Source organism: Astatotilapia calliptera, chromosome 18 (genome assembly GCF_964374335.1).
Source record: "Astatotilapia calliptera chromosome 18, fAstCal68.1, whole genome shotgun sequence".
Lineage (NCBI taxonomy): Eukaryota > Metazoa > Chordata > Actinopteri > Cichliformes > Cichlidae > Astatotilapia > Astatotilapia calliptera.
In genome coordinates this window covers 20,711,938-20,732,978 of record NC_137439.1, presented here as the reverse complement: position 1 = coordinate 20,732,978, position 21,041 = coordinate 20,711,938, and the positions used below count along the sequence as shown (strand labels likewise).

The window sequence follows — 21,041 nt, the reverse complement described above, 5'->3', positions numbered from 1 at the left end:
GAAGAGGAAAACATTTAGTTCAGCTTTTCAGTATGAGGATGAATATCCATCGCCACTTGTATCAAGACAGATGGAATCAATCACCTCAGGCGACTTCAAGGCGATGCAATGGCACATCAACATACTTCTCCCATCACAACAGCAGTCAGTGACATATGTTCTTCATCAGTATATGACAAATGGGATTTGATTTTATAGATGTTTTTGTAATAGTCAACAAACAGGGACAGAGAAAATCAAATCAAATAAAAAAAAACAGAACCTAAGACCTTCGTGTCTGGGCAGTTTCTGGATATCGATGCATGGGTCTGTGGGGCCTGTAAACACTTCCATAATACTATAAATAATGTGCTGTAACTTTCAAACTTGCTGTTTAGGGATGCGGTAAACTGTGTCATTGAGATGAAGAGAAAATGGTTTGTGCCATTTTATACAACTGACCACCCAACTTTCACTCTGATATGTACTGCAGTTACTGTGTTACCTAACTACACATACAGTTTAACAACCTCATTGACCTCTGTGTTGGCTATGTGTGTGAGAAACAGTTCACAGTGTCCTCTGCCACTAATGCCTCTCCAGATGGGTAGCTTGTGTGTTTGGAGGAGCCTTTATTTCCCACTGGCCAAAGAGGAACAACAGCTGCTTCTAACAACCCAGGCCAAAGCTCCGAAGAAGAGGTGGACCTCAGGCTCTAGCCAAGAGGGAGGAGGGATGGGAGGGTAGCAAGAAAGAAATAGAGGAATAAAGGCAGGAAGGTGAATAATAAGAATAACAAATGTCTCGGCCATCAAAATTCTGAACGACCGAAAATTGCATGATAATTCTCCGGGCAACCGTGTTAGTTTTCTTCTTTCCCCTGCCTCCTCTTGGTTCCTTTTGGTTTGCCAGCACACAGTGGCTGCTGTCTCACAGATTAAATCCTTAAACATAGGTATGCAAAAGGAAGAACCAGACTGTTGTCAAACAGTTCTCTTTCTGTCTTCAGCTGATAAGATTTAGTCTCTCTCTTTTTTCCTCCTTTGTGTCATGTATAAACTACAGTTGGCTAGAATACTCACACCGACAGCATATAGGGTTGCAGAAACACACACACACACATTAAATAAGTTAACCCTGAAAAATTATGTCTACATTTGTGTTTTGCCTGCCTCTGTATGTGTGTATCATGAGGCGTGCATGTCTGCATAAAACTCTTGGCTCAACCCTAGCTGCAGAGCTGTAATCCAGCGAGGAATGGTGCTACTGTTTATTGGGGCTTAGAAAGTTGTCACACTACTTGATATCAAGATGACAAGACAGCTTTTCTAGACTGAGTACAGACTTTATAGCTACGACAAACATTGATAGATCTCGCTAAAGTTCATTTTATTATTTCACCATACTAAATATCCACCTAGAATGACGTTACAGCAAATCTATTTACAGTGTAACCTACTGTTGTACGTTGCAACTTGATCCCACACTGAACTTACATGAGTAATGAGAAGACTTTGACCTGTTTGTCATGAACTTTAAAACACCTGGTGTCAGTTCACACCTCTGCCCGCTGTGTAGATTTCTAAAGACATTTATAAGGTGAACTTATGACTTACAGTGCATTGATGGGGTGTGGTGAAGGAGAATTGAGGTCAGTATCTTGCTAACCATTTTCTTGACCTTGCAGCTCTTTGGCAACTGCATAGCAGTTAATTGGAGGTGGATGTTGGGGGTGAAGGTTGTAAAGAAGCTCATGGGCCTAGGTTTGGCAAGGCCTCTGGATCTGCCTTGTATTCATGTTTCCCTAACATAGGTGACTCCTTGTCTTTATCAGTTTTTGACTCCAGCTTAAATACAACACTTGTGAGCATGCATCAAAACTAACAGAGGCGCAGTTTATTCGGCTGCTCCTGTATTTCTACATAATGACACTGTCGATTTTCTAGATCAATCCTTATTTACCGTAAGACAAGATCTTTATGCAGTTGCCAAATATGCATTAGTGCATGGGTGCCAGCTGTCTGTTTCAATAATACACTGAACTACTGTAAGTAAAAATGATTTTTACCATTAGTCTGTCATAAATAGGAAGGAAAAACTCACACTAGATCCAGCCGGATTTGTAACGTTGTCAGATATTTGCTACGTGCAGTGTTTCCTTACTTGCGTTCTGCTTTGTTCATTTTTTTATATATGCTTTTCATATAGCACTAATTTCAAGTAAGTTCTGTTGCAGATAAACAGTGTGAAAGATGGACACTGTGACATCAACTGGTTCTGGACTCTGCAATTACACCATGAAGTGCTAACTCATTAGTCATGGCTAGCAAGTTTGGTTAGCAAGCTTCATCCGTAAACAAATAAGGGGAAGGACACAGAGGTATCTGGTAATTAGTGCTAATTACTAGATGAATTAAATACTACAGTTGTTTTTCTCACCGTCACTGGAACACAAACTTATTTGTGAGACCCTGTTACTGTGGGATCTTTAGGTTCCAAGACAACTGTTCCATCCACTTTGTACCAATGTACCAGTACCAATGACAGCAAAACAGGTCTAGAGCGTGATGCTACTTCTGGGTTTAAAAGCCTCACCTTTACACCAAATATGCCTCTTGTTATTGCGGCCTAACAACTAAATCTCTGTCTCATCTGACCATACAACTTTTCTTCAGAGGGCATTTGGCATTTCTTGGTCAGCACCCTCTCAAGCCAATGTAAAAGTTGCTTCACTGTGGAAAGTGACACTAGCAGCAGTTCCAGCAGTTTCTAGTTCGTGGAAGGCTTGAGCATTAGTTTGGTTCCTGGATTGTTTCGGACCAAATTCTTACAAATTTCCCCTCATCTTCTTCTTCTCAATAAGTTGTACTTACACACAAACTGACAGAACTAATGATTTTGGAATCTGCATTTTTTTTCTTAGAAATACTTTATGACTCTGGAACTGTCCCAATTTGTGTAAATATGCAAATCTCCTTCTTAGATCTTCACTGAGTTCCTTGCACTTCCTCATTGGTCTGCATATTGGTCAGTCCAATGAGTGTTTCATTTTTATGCTAGCAAAGAGAAACTACCAGTTGTGGTCAATCACGATCAGTTAACAGGCTCTGGCCTTGTCATGTTAAGACATTGCAGAACCTTCAGTACCACTTATAAAAAGATTTAAGTAAATGTTTGTATATATTTGTGCCCGTATATATAATTTTGAACCTGTGTGGATTAGGAAAAAAAGCTAAAAAGCATACAAACTTGTGCACCCAGTTCTTGTTTTTGAAAGTCATTAAAGATTTATGCTAAACAATTATTCCACCCTTGAAGAAGAAAAGTTCAAAGAAATCATTAAAGGCCTAAAATTACCATAACATTCATGCCCAAGATGAGCGTAAGTAAATTTCTGACTGCAACTGTAGGTATAGCTTAAAAAATAAGAAATGGAGGGAATGACCTAGTTGAATCCCATTTTACCCCTTTAAAAAAAGATGGATACACACAGGACTGCACTTAAACATCTGGCAACTGAAGGAATGTAGCATATAACCACACTCAAAATGTTCAGAAAAAAAGTCACAGCTAATTTCCATTGTGGTATTGTTTAATTATACCACCTTAATCTTGAAGCACTAACTTTAAGAAGATCAAACGTTTTCTTGTTCAAATATACAAAATCCAGACCACACACCATTTAAGTGACCTCTTAAGGTTGCACGCTACATTGTTGTAGATGCAGCTTCACTGAATGTATTCCATGGCTGTTACACTTGCAGTCAAAGTTGTTGTTGTTTTCATGGTTGGGGAAAAACAACATTATTAACTAGCCATATCACTGTCTTCCAATCACAACTTTACACACAAAAAAAACCCAGCCATGCTGCTGTTACCAGCTACAAATCCTGGATATCCCGACGCTGTTTGTTAGAACAGGGAAATGTTAAATTTCTTAAGGCCTCATTTTCCTTGTCTCACATTTACCATTCCAAGAATTTAAACAAGTCTTTCTTATCTCTTTTCACACACACATTGTCTTACAATGAAAGGTAAGGGTAGAGAGTAAAAAGGAGGGGAGGATGAATTCACACAGTTCATTACTGGCCATCCATCTCTGTGCTGTTGTTGTCCGCAAATCACTCTTTATGTGCTGGCATGTCAGGCAGGGGCTCCTCACTCATTCAAACTAATCTCCCTATTCTGTTTTCTGAGAAACACAGTGAATTCATGCACATCTCTGAGAACTGCCTCCCTGGTTCACAGGCAACCTGTACAACAGGACTGGTACAAGGTCTCTGGCAGGCCACTCAGGGGGCTAAAAGGGCCAAAATACTGGGGCACCAGTGGGGTACGTGTCTTAGCCTAAAGCTAACCTAGCAACAGGCACAGCAGCCTGGCAACTAGCACAGGGATCAGTGGAGTGGAATCTGTCCAGTGTGATTCTTGGCTGTACTAGACTATTAAGCTCCTTGGCAAGATTAAAATTTACACCCTTTACATACACACACAAACACATATACACAGAAACAAATTGGCAAATGGGGCCCTGGGAGGACAGTGACCTCCAGCAGTCAATGTGACAGATTCTCAAGATGGAGTGGAAGATGAGGGAAGTTTAATGCCCAAGACAACTCCTCAATCTCACAAACAAATACACACACCCATCGCTACACACACCAGGGTACTCAGAACACACACCACACCTGTGTGCACTCAAACACCAGCTGCCTCATCACATTGCCAGGTGTCACGTTGTCCTTGTAGAGAGACAAGCATGAAGGATGCAGAAATAAACTGCCATTTATATCCTTTTGCTCTCTCTTTTTCAATTGCATATGCACACGCACGTACGGCCACACACACACGCACAGACAAACAACACATGTTGATAGTTTTTGGGGTTCTTTTTAGTTAGTTAGTTAGTTTTTTAAACCATCAAAATGAAATGAACATGAGGCACAACTCAGGGAAACAATGCCCTCACATGTACCTACTAACCTCACACTTCTCCCCATGGACTTAACTTACTGGTACAGAAGCCTTAAAGGTTGAATTATCCAAAACTTTTTGAGTGATATTAACAAGTCTTACATGTCCCCAACAATGTATATTTCAAGTTTCAGCCCAAAATACCACACCACCCGGAATGCCCTAGGTTTTAAGACCCATTATGGGCTGTTTTAAAGTTTCCACAAGTCATAGTTGTCCCCCTGCTAACACTTACTTTGGCCACATTAGCCGCACTAGGCTACAACCAGACTTTCCTATTCTGGAGGGGACATTTTGATCTGAAGAGTCTCACTTTTTTGCTTTGTTTTTGTTGTTTAGGTGATGGGAAAACATGGGAGAGTTATTTGGTTATTTATAGACTGTATTTAGTTGTTTTTTTATCACTTCACTTGCTATCACACAGTACTTTTTAATATTTTACTGGAGCCATTATTTGTCTTGCATAGTACACAATAACTGGACAATAACTGGACAGGAAAAACACTAGCTTAATCTAAAAGAACACAGTGTTGCTGTGCGCTCTAGTTTTTAGCAGGTTTTTTGTTTATGGTTATACTCACAAACAAACTAACTAATCGATGCAGTGGTAAAGTAGCAGGTATGTGCTCTGAAAGGTCAAATTCCATTATTTTGTTGCTTGTTTTTCCGTCATGTAACTAATAAAGTTAGTTACAAAGCCTCGGTTCCTTGTCAAAAATAGCTGTCCGATAGCAGACCAAGCCCAGAAAACATATTTAATATTGGATACATTTGAACAGAAAATGATTTTTAAGTTAGCATTTTGGATCAGTTAGCATCAGTGTTAGCAGCATGCTGTAATTCTCCCCTTAGCGCTGACACAGGAAGACAGATGCAACAAGGGAAAATTCTTATTGGCTTTTAAAGCTGGGAGATGGTCTTGTTGCCAAGGAGATGGGTCTTTTATTTTCTTTATAAAAGTCTCATAACACTATAAACCAAACCTTTAAGATTAATGCTTTCACATTTGTGATGTTACTATTGCAATTAAACAGGACTTTGTTTCATTTAAGCGTTCTGCTTTGCCTTGCTGCCTAGACAGAATGCATTACACATAACAATCTCTCCATAACCAAATAAATAGACTGAAATCATTATTTATATTATTTAGTCAATATCAAAAATATTGGCTGTCAAATATGTTTCATATTGTATTTGCTGTAATCCACAATCTTTCTGAAATTATCCAGACTAATTTATTCAGCACTTCAGTGCCTGCTTCAGTGTGTGTAAACTGTCACTGACACTATCTGCTTAGTGACACCAAGTAGCGGTGCACACATAAAAGTTAAGTGCACAGAATGGAATGCAGCCTTGTGTTGCTCCATGTGACGGGCCCCCTCTGAATTAAAGTGATTTAAGTGATACTTGCCTTCTCAACTTCAAAGTGTTTTCACATATCTGAGCGGGTAAGAGGGGAAAAAAACACATTGCGCTGTGATGTTATAAATGTTTGATTTTGTGTGGGCGAATCAAATACTTTGATGTAAACTCTTGGTTGCGTAACTGACTGCAGTTTTAGAATTAAATCACTTAGAACTGTGCACTGAGTACACTGGTCCTTTTAATCTGCAATCAGTTCAATCAGTCAGAGGTCAGCCCTCTCTCGGCCCTCTGGGCTGACAATCTGCACCAGGTTCACTTCTTATTGCCACATTACTTATGGATAAGGGAGAAGGACTTTGTTGCTCTCACCACAGATCAATGGGATTGGGCTCTAATGAAGTGACTTGTCTTCCAACGTGTGTCTCTCTGATGCTTACCTGTAAAGCCTGCACACAGACTTTGCACTCCAGGTAGTAAATAGACTGTTTGCTACCAGAATTCATTACCACTCATGCCATGCTAACATGCTTTTTGCCATCTAAAAACAAACAAACAAAACAACATACTGTGATTGTCATTTAAAACAAAACTTTGCATTTTATACGTATTACAAAGGATTACCTTCCCACGTCATCAGTGGGAAAATCCCAGCCGATGTTTTTCCGTCTTTCTCCCCTTACCTACGTTGTATTTCCCCCTGTATACTAGGCTGAGATGAGACAGAGGAGGATCACACTCATCCCTGCTTATCCTTCAACTGCATTTTTCAATATCAGTGGAATGTCTGACTTTGTTTGCTCAGTGCTGTGTTACAGCAGGAATGTCATTTTCTGTGTTAGTAGCCAACAATAAGCTCTGGTCAAGGAAAGACAGTCAAGAGGGTCACTCACACCAGCAACGCTGGCCACTGACAACCCATTTCCATAAGTTCATTAAGGTTTACCAAATATTGTCTCAACAGCAACCTAAAAGTATAATCTAAAGCAGATTGGGGCTCGGGGGGAAGGGTGGTGTACCAGGTTTTTTTTCACACATTAAACATGAAGTTCTAGCCACTGCACCGCTTTCAATAAAGAACACTTTATGAGTCTGAGCCATCTTTTAAAGTCCATGTACTGCTTGGAAACATGTGCATGTAAGAATGTCTTGTAAGAATAAGAGTTCCTTCTGTGGTTCTGTTAAAGCTTTTATGTGGCTGTGGTATCAAAGCACTAGATCACTAGCACACCCTGTGTTCCTCTGATGATCTGAATTCTAGGTTTAATTTTCACTAATTTCTGTACATACTCACTCCCACCATTTCCTTTGGTTTATTACCTGTTGCCACACCAGAGATTCTTGGTGTTTCCCGACCAGGCTCCCAAAGGTGTGCTGCAAAAGCTCAATCATAAAGGCCTTACAGATACTGCTAAGAAAGGAAATGATGATGCTGGCTAATGAGAACCATTCTCCTCTGATGACCGTGCGCCTAGGGAGCCTTTCAAGCTAATATGCTTTCAAAGTGCTATAAAACCACAGGGTAGAATATGTCATGCAAGTGAGAAAAAGGAGCCCACTTAAAGGCAAGGTGAAATATGGTATAAAAGGGATGAATAGAGACAGCAGGAAATAGAAGACAGTTGTGACGATTGTAATAAAACTTAAGGACAAAAACTTTGCTTTGTAGTTTAAGTGATCAGGAAGGATGTATTTCATATGTCATTAACTAAACAGAAACTATGTTGACATTTCTCTAAATTATTGGCAAAAGAAGTATTTAGACAACTTTGCAACATTATCCGCAGTCTCGCACACAACAAATGGATGGCCCTGCATATCTGACCAAAAACATTTGACTCACTCCTCCTACATCTATCCGCAAACCAGACCATTCTGCTAATCCTCTCGTTCCTTCTTCAACAACCCTACTCTGCCCTGCGGAATTCTCTCTCAGCCCCTTGAGCTCCAGATGAAAGGCTGAGGGAAATGGCAGTCATACTGGTAATATCCGCACCGGGACACAGCCACTACATCTGCAGGCCAGCCAGCTCTCTATGCACGGCAGTCCTAAGGGACCTCATTCAGCCCAGGACCTAGAAAGAGAAGATCTAGGGTTGGATTGGCTCTATCTAGCTTGCCAGTGCATACAACCACCAAATCCCCAGTCCACCCTTCTAACCCTTTACTCTCACGGTAGATTGAATCATAGGTCTCTATGTTGATTTCGACTTGAAAGCACCTTTGAATCTTTTTATTTCTCCGTTACCTGCGCTACAACGTAAAAACGGACAGCCTTACGCCTTTTACACTCAAGTGCGTTTAGTTTCAGGCTTTTCTTCTTTCCGCTCTCCTTCACATTTGGCTATTACCCTGAATCATCCAACTTGCAACAATCCACCCTTAATCCTTAGCCTTTTCGCCTTCTTTCGTTGTATTTTTGAACAAGAAAGGCAAAGTGCGTGCTGGGTCCTGGACAACAGCAGGCTGTAGCGGGACTGTGGTCGATCCAGTGTAATCTTACTAACACTAGTGCAGGTTGGCTGTATCCTGCCCAGCTATTCATTTCAGAAATGTAGCTCCCTTGCCAGAATGAACAGCTGCTACACACCTTTTTGGCCTTATAGGCTTTGGAGGAAAGTTCTTTCTATGCCTTTGACATTCAGGTAAAAATACACCACCAACAACAAACCCATTACCTTAGTGTGCTGATACTATGTGGCTAAGTTGAACACTTTCACCAAGGTCAGATTCAGTGTGTGTTTGCCTGTGAGTTTGAGTATGTGAGCAAAGTGAGAAAGTGAAATATCCAGCATTGATAGACGTGAGTGCAGATTTTGCCCCTAGAGGTAAATTCAAAACCTGTTGATGGAGGCCTTCTTGTACCATACAGCCACACCTTTTTAACTATGCAGCACTCTATTTTCTTAAGTAAAAAAGCCACCAAACTAGCTGCTGCTAATTTAAGTTAATTATCAGAATTTACAACCTAAGGGTCATATTTACACTCATGCACACACTTGTGGACACACTCACATCTCAAATAAGGGTATGCAAGGATAGACCAGATGCACAATAATCGACTCCTATAACTTTCAATCTAGTCAGATTTTGATAATTACATTCTTTGACAGGACGCCAAAGAGAAACAATCACTGCCTATGGCTTCATGTTAGACACGTTTACCCACTGAACTGTAAAGTTTGTGAAAAAAATGCCAGGGGGTGTTTTTGTTTTCCTGATGAGCTCACCAGCATTCCTGACAGATGGTGTTTGTTACCAAAAGAGAATTTTACTTTCATGGCTGTACGATTCACACTTTGTCACTGCACATCCCTCCGGCTCAATCACAGGAAATGTTTATCCATGCGATTACTCGTACTCCTCTGAGATGGATAACCTGCCTTCATCTCCTTTTTGTTTTCGTGACTTTTCACACAATACCTGGTAGACTGCCTCAACAACAGCTTTAACGCTATAATAACTTTTCTATTTGAAGTCAAATACAACAGATTTACCAGTGGGATGGAGGGTTTTTTCCCCGTTTTTTTTTCTTCCCCAAGTTCAATCTTAAACTTAAGACTTCATTATAAACTAAAATCCCATTCTTTTAAACTTGACATTTCTCTACTCTATCTTTTCTCTCTTTTTCTCTGTTTCTGTGTGGATCTTCACAGAAAGCAAGAGACGACTGCCTAATCTGCCAGACTCAGACTATGCTAGTGGACAGACAAATAAAGCACTGTTCCAGCTTCTGATGTACAGAAATTTGGTGTCTCGTCTATTTTCCTAATGGAGAGATAGTGGTTTAATGTGCAATTGTGGGCATTTTAGAGATTAATACGTTAATGAGCTATCTACAAATGAATAGCTCCTTTGGAAGAAGCAGTGCAAGTGTTTCGGGTAATACAGTTAATAAGCCACAGTCACGCCACAAAATGTACCACACAAGGGGCTCTCATAGCTGCAGGGGCGATGGATAATATGGTTCATTAAAGAATCACAGATTTATTCCCCTGTTCATGGCTGTGGCTATGGCAGTCCGAACATGACCAGGCCTTCCTTATCTGGCGCACAAAGTACACTTGTGTGAAAATCTCCAGGCGAGAGGAGCAGGATCTGAGCCAAGATCAAACCAGGCATTACATCATGCAATCACACTGCACAATGGTATGTCTGATAAGAAATTTTCTTTACCAAATCTTGCCTTGACTATTTGTAATGCTTTCTTTTTAGCCAGACAGTGTAAAGTAGAAACATTGTACTACCAGTTTATAGCTCAGTTTTTTAAAAAGCTGCCTAGTACAGTCCTTTAGTTTTTTTACAGTCATAAATCATAGAAACATCTGTATTAGCAATCTTAAACAAACTGCATTTTCAATATGCAGGAATTGTATCGTCTCAGTAAGACTTGCAGCAGTTTCGTGCCATCTGTGCGATGGCACAGACTGAGAATCTGTTCTCCACAGATTAGCGCTGTTCATTTGCTTCGTAATGAAGTCTCTCTTAGCAGAACAGTAGGCGGTCATGCCCCCTTTTAACATGGACCTTGGGAGCTCTGGCACTGTTATACAGTGGCAAACAACTGCAAAAACAGATGGAAATAAAATAATCTATGCCTACAGTGTCCTTTATCTTGACCCAGCTGGGAAATTACTTTAATGGTTGCCAAAGTTGATGTTCGGATGAATGTTTAGTCAATATATGAAACGCCATAAAGGCAGTATCTACCAGTCCCACTTTGTTAATTCACAAAGATCACAGTAAGAAGTGAAGAAGAAGAAGTAACTTCGTAACAGTTAAAGAAAACTGAACTCTTAGGAGAATTTGAAAGCGAAGAATGTGAAAGAATGCCCGTTAGCATAGTTGATATACACCAGACAGCTTCAGCCAAGTAGTTGAGCAGACTCACAAATGAGTTCAGCCTTGTGTGGTGTGATGTGCGTCTCTAATAATGTTTGCTATCTCTTGGCATTAGACTTCAGAGAAGCAAAAAATTCTGTCTTACAATCAATTAATTAATTAATTCTGTCTTCTTGTATTTGTCTAATACAAGGGCCAAATGTGTAATATTACTTTATAGCCCATTACCTTGCCAAAAGGTGTGATTTGATGGAAAACACACTTATAAAGCTAAAAGACAGTAAACAATGGGTCATTTTTTGAAAAATTACTGGAGGTAGTTTAGGAAATCCCAGACAGCATTTTGCATTGATTATCTGGAATACTGGTGGTAGAACTCTGACCAACACTGGATTTTTTCATCCGCACTGTAACAAGGAGCTGGGCTGAGAGGATCTTTCCAGAACTGCGTGTAACTGGACTTTTTCAGTGATATTTAACTGTACCGTATTGTTTTATTTTCCTCTTTTCTTCTAAGTACAAACAGTATTACGCTGTTCTGATTAAATATTCCCTTACTTTGGGATTGTGCCTTCAGTGCAATCTTCAGGACCTCAGTTAAATAGAATTACTTTGTCTTGTCTTAAAAACAGGTAGAGAAGAAATTGCTAGCAGTGTCGACCTTGAGGTTACAGGGCTGAACTGAACAATATGGGTTGTGTTTGTTTCAATAAACAGCAGTTAAATGTCATTTAAACAACCTGTTAAAATGACAAAGCTTTGACTGCTGCAATCTAGAAGAAAAAGGCCATGCAAAAAAACTGCTGGGTGTCTAAAAAAAAGTGTGGCCATGTTGTGATAGTGTTAAGGGGTAAGTGAAAATGTAATGAAAGGAAACGGAGAAAGACTGACAAGCAGTATGTAAATTTGCAATTATAGTCACAATCGTAAATACACTTCAGTCTGTGTTGTACTTAATTGCTCGTCATTAAAATATATATTTTAATGTGCATGCAGTCATCCAAATGTACGACATGTGCTTGTCTGGGTTTGTGGTGGACAGAGTAAACATGGTACATGCTACATATTGAGAGACTGCTGAATCAGCAGCTGAAACGCTGGCAGTCTGAGCCGAAGAGGCTCAGCTTACTCAGCTGGGATTTTATTACTTTCCCTCTTTGTATTGCCCGTCCACTTCCTTCTAGCTCTCACTGTATGGTATCTCCAAATGGTCTATTTACCAGGTGCATTGAAAAAAAAAAAAATCAGTTTTAAAGTACAACAAGGCTGACACTAACACTGGTTGCAGTTGTCTCTTTTTTCACTACATTGCTTGGGAAAAACAAAACACCATGGTAATATGGTGTTAAAAATGTAAAATCTCTGCAGGAGATAAAATATTCATTAAAATGAACACGAGGTCCAATAGAGTGTGTCTGTAAGTAAGCAAGCCATCTTTTTGATTTGGCGTCTGGTATATAAGGTACTTATATGCCACCACCTTTGCTGGAGCCTCAGCAGAGTGTGAAAATGTGATTTGAGGTGAATATCCTTTGCCAGGTAGGAGATGAATAAAAGAGAGAGTTTGTGACAGTTCTTAGAAAACAATAACAGGGTCACTTAGCTGAAAAAAAGAAAGCACACTGTCTCTCCAGAGGCAGGCACTTCCTTAGTTATATAACGCAATTGATATTCTAAATAAACACGCAGACTTCGTGTGGAATTGTGCTTGTATAGTGAGTGTTTTTGCATGGAAAGGTGTGACTTACAGTGTTTGTCTTGACCGTCTCCTGAGGCTTGACAACCATCTTCATCATCACACTCTGTGGTGCTGCCCTCCTCCCTTTTCCCACTGCCCAGCTCTTCCCAGTCTTCCATTTCTGCCAATTCTGGAAACATTTCCTCTGTGTCCTGCATATGCACAGAAATATGGTTAATGCATAAGATTCCAATATCCTGCATGTGAAACACTGTGAGCAACTTTTAATATAGATAACATATGATATACTTTAACATAAGTTTCTTTTTGATACTGCAAGCTGCAGATCCTTCAAAAATCTGTCATCTGTTGGACTGTTGGATCATAGTGGAAGATCCCATTACTCCTGTATAAATCTCAGGACACTTTCTGAGAGCAGAAAGGTTCTGAAATGTAGAAAGGTTTGGCAGAAAACAAACCAATTATACAGTGGCAGTTGTTAATTCTTTTGGTGAATTATTCTAATTTATATTAGGTATTAGTCTATATACAGCTGAAATAAGACTTTATCAGCCTGGCCCATCAGGACCATATCCTTCCCTCCTGCTGTGTGGCCACCTAATTGGCTTTGTTGGCCCTTCATGCTGTCCATCATCATCAGGGTGGTCTCTGCTCCATAACACCATGTCTGACAAACTCTCATGACACAATAAGAAAACTGTACTTTGCACATTAAGTTCAAAATAAGGGCATAGATATCAGAACTTTGGAATATGTGAAATTATAGATGGATGCATTTGCACACATGTGTGAATACACTGTTAAACCTGCTTTACAAAGTTTACAAGATCATTCCTGGGACTAACTGACCTTAAAGGGAAGGCACAACCAGCGAAGACATGTTGAGAGGTGAATGAGAGGCATGGAGTTGGCCCCATTCCTCTCATTCACCTCTCGACATGTCTTCAGGTGTTGTGGGATTACAGATGTCTTTGCTATTGACACCACCCCAGTGACTCACTCATACACCTGACAACAGAAGAACAAGTTCTCTCCTAAGCCTTCAGTGCCCCAAAAGAAACATTTCACAAAACCAGACAAGTTTATTTATAAGAATTAGAGTGCAAAGCTTAAGAGAAACAAGACAGAGAATCAGACATGCTAGTGGTCCAGTGATAACACACTCATCCCACGTGATGTTTCAAACTACAGTAAACGTTAACATGCTATCTTCAACAAGCTTAATGTGCTTCTACAAAGGGTGGCTGTCAGTCTGCAACATGTTCCAAGTGTGTGGATTCAGGAAAAAAAAAGTTTCCTGAAAAGCTTGTTGTTCATATAAGTAACACAAAGAAAAACCAATGTTAAGTGGGCTCACCATGTAGGTCCAAAAAAGTGTCTGCACAGACTATCATGGAATTTACATTCTGCAAATTCCCACAGACCCTTACAGACTAACATAAAGGAATCTCAACTGTTAAAGGTATGTGTCTTAAAATGTATATTTTGACTTGATGATAGCACAATAAGAAAAGTCTCATGGTCCCAAAAAAGATGCATAAGGATAATCTAATAACCTCAACTAGCAGGAAAAAAAAGCAAGGAAACAGATTAATCGCGCTCATGGCAACTAATTTATTTGCTAATGGCAAAGAAAGGTTTAATTTTCAATTAATAAGATGTTTCATAAGAGGTTTACTTAAAACAAAAACTAGATGTCAAGATAGTCAAAGCCCCAAACTGACAAACAGAGAAACTGAAGCACAAACCAAGGAAGCTACACGGAACTGAATTTAACTTAAGATAATAAATAAATGCTTGTTTGGGTACCAGAGTTATTCAAACAGACATATTAGTATTCTTTTTTCCTTTTTCTTCTTCTATCACATTAGTGATTGCAGATGCTAGAGAAAGACATTTAGAATGGTTTTGACTCAAGCTGGTACTTTTACATGATAATCGGTATACTCATTACTTCCATCATGTTTCACATTCAACCACATTCAACCAATGTGAAAGTACATCTTCTCACTGTGGCCTGAGAGAGTAAAATGAGATGATACAGCTATAACCACTTAAGTACAGGCTGATAAACCAGATCTTGTACATTTCAGGTAAAAGTGAAAGTCATTGGTAAAACTGGATGTCTTAATTTTCACAAGTGTGAATAAATTACAATAGGAGGGGAACAGGGTGAACAATATTTGACAGTTGTCATATTTTATAGTATGAGTTAATTCATATTACAGTTTGCTGACAGACTAATGACTGATAACTGAGACAATCTGGGAAAAAAGAGAAAGCAATGTTCTTGAATAAGATAAACCCATTATGATTTTTCTATCATGTAAAGCAACTAAATAAATTCAGTGTGCATTACAGCAGTTCACACCCAAATGCTCTGCTAAGCAGCATAATGTTCGCCATCACTTGATGCCAGCGTGATATTAAGCTTATAACTATGGCACTGAGTGGATGTTTGACACAGTGTTGCTTGGCCCAGCTGTCCTTAAAGCATGTTAATTAGGGAGTGAATCAATTAAGGTGTTGTTGCTGTGGAAACCACGGTTAGTATAATTGTTGGTTTGTTGCTGTCTACTGAGTGCAGGGTGTTGGGTTATTTTTGTTAAGTCATGATTGCTAAATGGTCAAACTAAAGTCCTTCCTTTACAATTGTAACATAGCGAGGAAGCAAATTTATAATTTGTCTGTGGAGCTAGAGACAGATATGAATAACATGAATGTATAATGTGATAGAAAAAGACTGCTTCTGCTCTGGATTTCAATGAGCATCTTAAGCACTTTCTTAAAATGGTTTGTATTTATTTAATTTTCCTTCTCGCTTTAGAGCAGAAGCCATCAACACATCAAGGGAGCGTTTGTTCACAGGCAGCCTGCTAAGCTGTGTCAGTTTTTTTCAAATATAAAATATGCTACAAAAAGAAAACAACAAAGAAAACCGTAACAATATGTTCAACAACACAAAGGTTGATCTGTTTATGAGAAATAACAACAACGACTCAAAGGGTCATCCTCCTGATCTGTCTCCAATGAGGTACAATGAGTAGACAAGTGGGAACAATATCTCAATAGCAGCAGACTTTACATTATGGATAAGTCAGAGATTTACTGTGCCTTTGAGATGCAGACAGATGGTTTTGTTCTAACATGACTCGTCGCTCTCTCTGACATGTCTGTGTACCGTTGGGTTAGAACGACCTATTAGAATTGAGAACATGTATATGTATTTACATTTCATTTCAATTTAAACTTTCAATAGTTTCACTGAAATGAAGACTGACAAGCTATAATTTGCGAGCGCAATTAACTTTACAATGTTTTATGATAATCAGAAGTTATTATCGTTAATGCCATCATCTATATATACTGAATGCCAACAGTTTCCGAGAAACAACAAAGACAAATGAAAGATTTTCAAGTCTGGGAAAGAAAACTGAAACATTTTGTTGTTTTTCTTTTTAAAAAGGAGCACAGACAGGCGCTTGAACAACTTGCAGTTGTGTAAGCTGATGGGTACGGCGAGGGCACAGATACAAGATACAAACCTTTTCCTTTAAGGCTTACCTTGAAATTACCCTGGCATCCAAGGGCAAATCAGGTATTCCAAAAAGGCTTTGAATAAAATCCCAAATCATGAAATATTTTCTAGTTCCCCTCTCACAGTGCCAACTAATGCACCTCTCTCTTTCTTTTCAAAAGCATTCTTTAGTTAGAGGATGATGCGGCAGGTTTGAGAGAATCAAGGGCTGAATTCCTGCATTTTTTAATGCTTCCTAGTCACGCTAAAATCTGTACTGCCAGGAGTAACCAATCACCTTGGAGTCTAGAAGAAAGACTGAGCTGTATAGATTCTGCTGTAATGTAGACATAAATGGGACATCTAATCATGAAATGTAAAAATGTGAAATGTGACCACTTGGCATATGATGAAACCTACTGCAACAGTTACAGTAAGCATTTTCATATGGCTATGCATACATTTAGGGTATGATTGGCAACCTTGCAGACAAGGATCACAAGTCCTATCCTCCATGTGCCCACATCTGCTCTTTTTCAGCCCTGTCTGAAACAGTATCACCTCATCGAGGGCAGTGGTGATAAAACTGCATATGCGGGCAGAAAAAAAAGGAAAGCAAAGGAAATTCTGGAGGATACTGAAGGAAAAACTGACAGCGGTGAATGTCTGCATAACATAAGTACTCTCAACTTGTTGAATGAAATTGGCTACATTTTCTCACATACTGTTACGGCCAACAATGCTTTTAAGTAAAAACAAACATCAGCTGGGAGACAAAATATGAGTGTTTAAATATCCGTTATGTCTGTGTGTCTGTGGATGTCCCCAATTAAAGAGGAACTGGATGCAATTATCTCTATTTCTCACACTGCCTGACAAAGAAAAGGCGGCTGGGAGAGAGACGGAGCGAGGGAGAAGCTTCTTCTAAAAGTATAGGAATGAAAAGATGAAAACGGTGCATCCTAAGAAGAGTGACAGGTTCAAAACAAACTCTGGACAGCCGCAGTGCTCTGCCATCCATACCTGCAGTAGCTGTACTGTGCTGCTTGTGTATATTAATTATACCTGTTATGGTCAACAAGACTGTTCATAACTATAAAAGAGCCTTATCCATGTGTATGTAGAGCAATTGTTATTTTCTGATGGCAGCAGTGGTTTCATTATAATATAGTTTATCATAGCTTCGTTTTTATAATTTAAATTACTCCGTCTGTCTACAGCAGCCTTCATATTCCCCACATGTTAAGAGAGAAAAAACCATGTTTGGATGCAATTGCAAAATACAATTTGGGCAAATTTATAGGGGAAACACAGAGAAAAGCTATAGAAGGATCTGTCTTGGTGAACCAAATCTTGAATATAATGAGCCAGAGGTGTTCACATGGACTAATTTTGCATGACATTTTATTAAATCAGTATGAAATCTGAAAACAGATGCTGTTTGTGGAAAAAAAAGTCCACCTAAGTTTCTTAGAACTCTGAGCAATGTTTTCAACATTTTTCAACAACTGCCGAGCCACACCTCCACTACAAGCTAGCACAAGCTGATTGAGTTTGTCGCTGTTAGTGACACTCTGTTGGACATGCCCTCATGTAACCCCCATTACCTAATCGCTGCATTGGATTGTCACACCCTGCTCCTGTAAGGTACTGATTGAAACAGCTCGTGTGTGGAATATATGCGCACGGGAACAAACTTTGACTTCTAACAGCTAAGTGATGGAGATGTTATTGAAAAATGCGTGGCAGTTTCGGTGACATCAGCATTTTTCTGAGTGCATGTTCCGACAGCTTCCTGCGAGAGGTGTGCGGGTCGAAAGACAGCAAATGGTGCTCATTTGCTGCTGGGAAGCAGATTTTTTAGACATGAAAATCAGCTTCAGATGTCCTTATAAAGGAGCAAAAGGTTTGAAGAGCTGACTTCAAGGCACCAATCCAGTTTACACACCATGAATACCAAACATTATCAGGATAATCAACCCACTTACTGGGTCAAATCAGTGTAGCTTCTACACTACTTGTGCTTTTACTAAGGCCAATATGCTGGGAAAATTAAATTAGATTGTGGCTTACTTTTTCTCTGAGATATCCATTTCTCTTCTTTTTCTATTTCAAGATTTCTCTTCTTACCTGAAGCCTTTGAAAATATGTTTATTTATCTAATGTAAAGTAAATTAAATCAGTGTGTCTCGAAATGAGATATTCAGAATCCCAACTGAAACAGATCAGGAATTTAGTGCCAATTTGCAGCGATATGATCAATTTCACTTTTATGCCCCATCATCCCAAATGGAAAAGTGAATAATTTCACATAAAAACCCAGCATCTCCTTGATTCAATAACATTTACTAAAAAGGAGAAGCCACATGAGTCTGTAATCCATCTTGGTGATAACCTTAAGAAAACAGTCTTTAATATGGTTTTACAAATGCATACCATAGCAGATTGAAAAAGATTAAAAAGGGGGATTTGGAAAAGGGATTTTTGAAACCGTGTCCCAAAAACACAACCAGCCACATATTTTCTTAACAGGACAAGAATCACTGTATTAAAATTATAACCCAAAAGGCAAGCAAATACAGTATTACCCAGTGAAGAAAAACATCCACAGTTCACTGAATTTTTATGAGCTTTGCATCTAATTATGGCATTTAAAAAAAAGTTATATTTAAATTACAGTCTGGGTTCATGAAGTCTGGTTGCCAAGTGAACGGAGAGCTCTGGGCAGTGAGACTTGTTGCTGTATCGTTGCCACAGCAGCAGTAAAGAGCAGCAGAGCTCCTGTGAAGACCAACTCCATCATCTTCTTCAAGTGGAAAGAATTTGTCCCCTCCCTGTGACAGGCTGCCAGCTCAGCCCGAGCTCTTTCTTCATCCCTGGACTCCACTAACTCTTGAGAGCTCAAACCCTTTCACACTGCTGCAGGCATTGCTAAATCATAAAAGAGATGTATACTGAAGTCAGAAAGTCCGCTGAGAGCTGTATATCTATAAAACCGATATACTTTAAAGAATCAGCTGTTTATCTGTTTATTTTAACCGTTTCTAAAAAGCAAGCACAATTAAGTCTATCTAACAAAGGCACATAGAACTCTGAGTCTCTGAGTCTGTGCAGCAGCTGATAGGGCCATGGACTGACTGGACCCACAAAGAGGATATGCACAGTGTGGGTCTAAAACAAGCGTGGCTTCTCTGATGTGGAACCTATCTGGGCCACTGGCCAAACAAGACAGCAAAGCTGCAGTCAGTCCCATCAATCACATGTCAGCCTCACTATATTGCATCTTTATGCTTTCCAACTCTCTATCCTGCAACCGCTTTCAAAATTGTTAATGCTATTGCCCCTTTATAGGCGTGAGTCTGAGTGAAATAAAGATAGAAATAAAGCATGAGAATCAGCGTCTGAGTGTTTTGGGGTTTTTTTCCTACCCTGAATGTTGCCGCTGACTTTTCATTTACAAAAGTGCAAAGTGACAAACTGACAAATGATCTGGACTTAATAATCACATGGAAACAGATAGACCGTTGTGAAATGATCCCCACCCAAAAACAGCTGGACTGATGGCTAAGAATCAGAAATCTACTTTGAAGCATTTATTGTCCGGATTAGCAACCTTTACAGGCAAAAAGAAAGAAAAGGAGAAAGAGGAGAGTTAGAGGAGGTACACAGGGGAGGACAGGGGAGTTGGCCTACTCATTTAATGGACTATTTTATAGAAGGTCAAGATTTAGCCTTGTCCCGTGTGTGTGTGTGTATTTTAGTTTTATTTCTAGATGTTATGTCCTTGATTTAACGTGGAAATGTTGTGTGCATGTCCTCTAGCTCTATCCCCGTGTGTACTGTATGTGTAGGGTTGTGTGGGTGAAACTCACACACATACTCATTTTGTAAAGGGATCTGAGTGCTTAAACAGAAGGGTGCCATAGTTAGATGATGGGTCATAGTCTGCGATATATCAAGAGTAGTTTTCCAATCCTCTTAGTGCCACAGTGCTCAGAGTGTAACTGCTCTTCAGTAGGTAAAAATATACACGTCTTTAAGCCCACTAATCCCGGAAATTGAAGTTATTCAAATCTGGAAAAAGCTGAGATTAGACCTTCTCTGAAAAACCTGCAATATCTTTTAAGCTAAAAAAAAAAGAAAATATGGATATGATTTAAAAGCAGTCGGTGTGCATTTGTTATTTGTCAGCATCTAATTTCCATTTAAAATGAAATAAATATCCACAGTAGTTCAAAGGATGAAAGAAGACAAACGCACGGCCTAATTATCCTCCTAACATCGACACACAATCGAAATCTTAACCCTAAACAGTCGTTTGAAGAAGTGAGGACTTAAAAGTGTTGCGAGCATCTGAAACTCAAAGGAGTTTTTGAAAAGATGAAAGTGGGGGTACAAGCATGCACGGAGGACCAACACTGTGCAGGCTATGCTTTGAATCATCTAGTCCATGAGAGTAAACCAGGCAGACTTTTTTTTAACCTTTTGTTACTGTCACAGTCACACATTATACTATCAAACTATTTTTTTGTTGTTTAATATGAAATCAGATTTAACATAAAATCAATCAAACTCATTATTTATTTATTCAAAGATAAAAATTGATAGTTTGCCTGCACTTTTAGTAAGATAACCTTTACTTTTATGTGCTTGCAGCTCTTCCAAGAA

At 39.3% G+C, this 21,041-nt stretch overlaps 2 protein-coding genes across 4 annotated transcripts in view; both read right to left on the bottom strand.

The window, feature by feature from the left end:
- Positions 1-21,041, bottom strand: part of LOC113010977 (ephrin type-B receptor 1-B) — a 436,216-nt gene that overhangs the window by 280,585 nt on the left and 134,590 nt on the right. The window lies entirely within an intron of this gene.
- gpc5c (glypican 5c) overlaps positions 1-21,041 on the bottom strand; it is a 106,766-nt gene that overhangs the window by 9,981 nt on the left and 75,744 nt on the right. For both annotated transcript variants that reach the window (XM_026148957.2, XM_026148956.2), the window contains one exon: positions 12,906-13,047. In XM_026148957.2, coding sequence (XP_026004742.2) covers positions 12,906-13,047 — 142 coding nt within the window. The remainder of the gene's footprint in view (positions 1-12,905; positions 13,048-21,041) is intronic.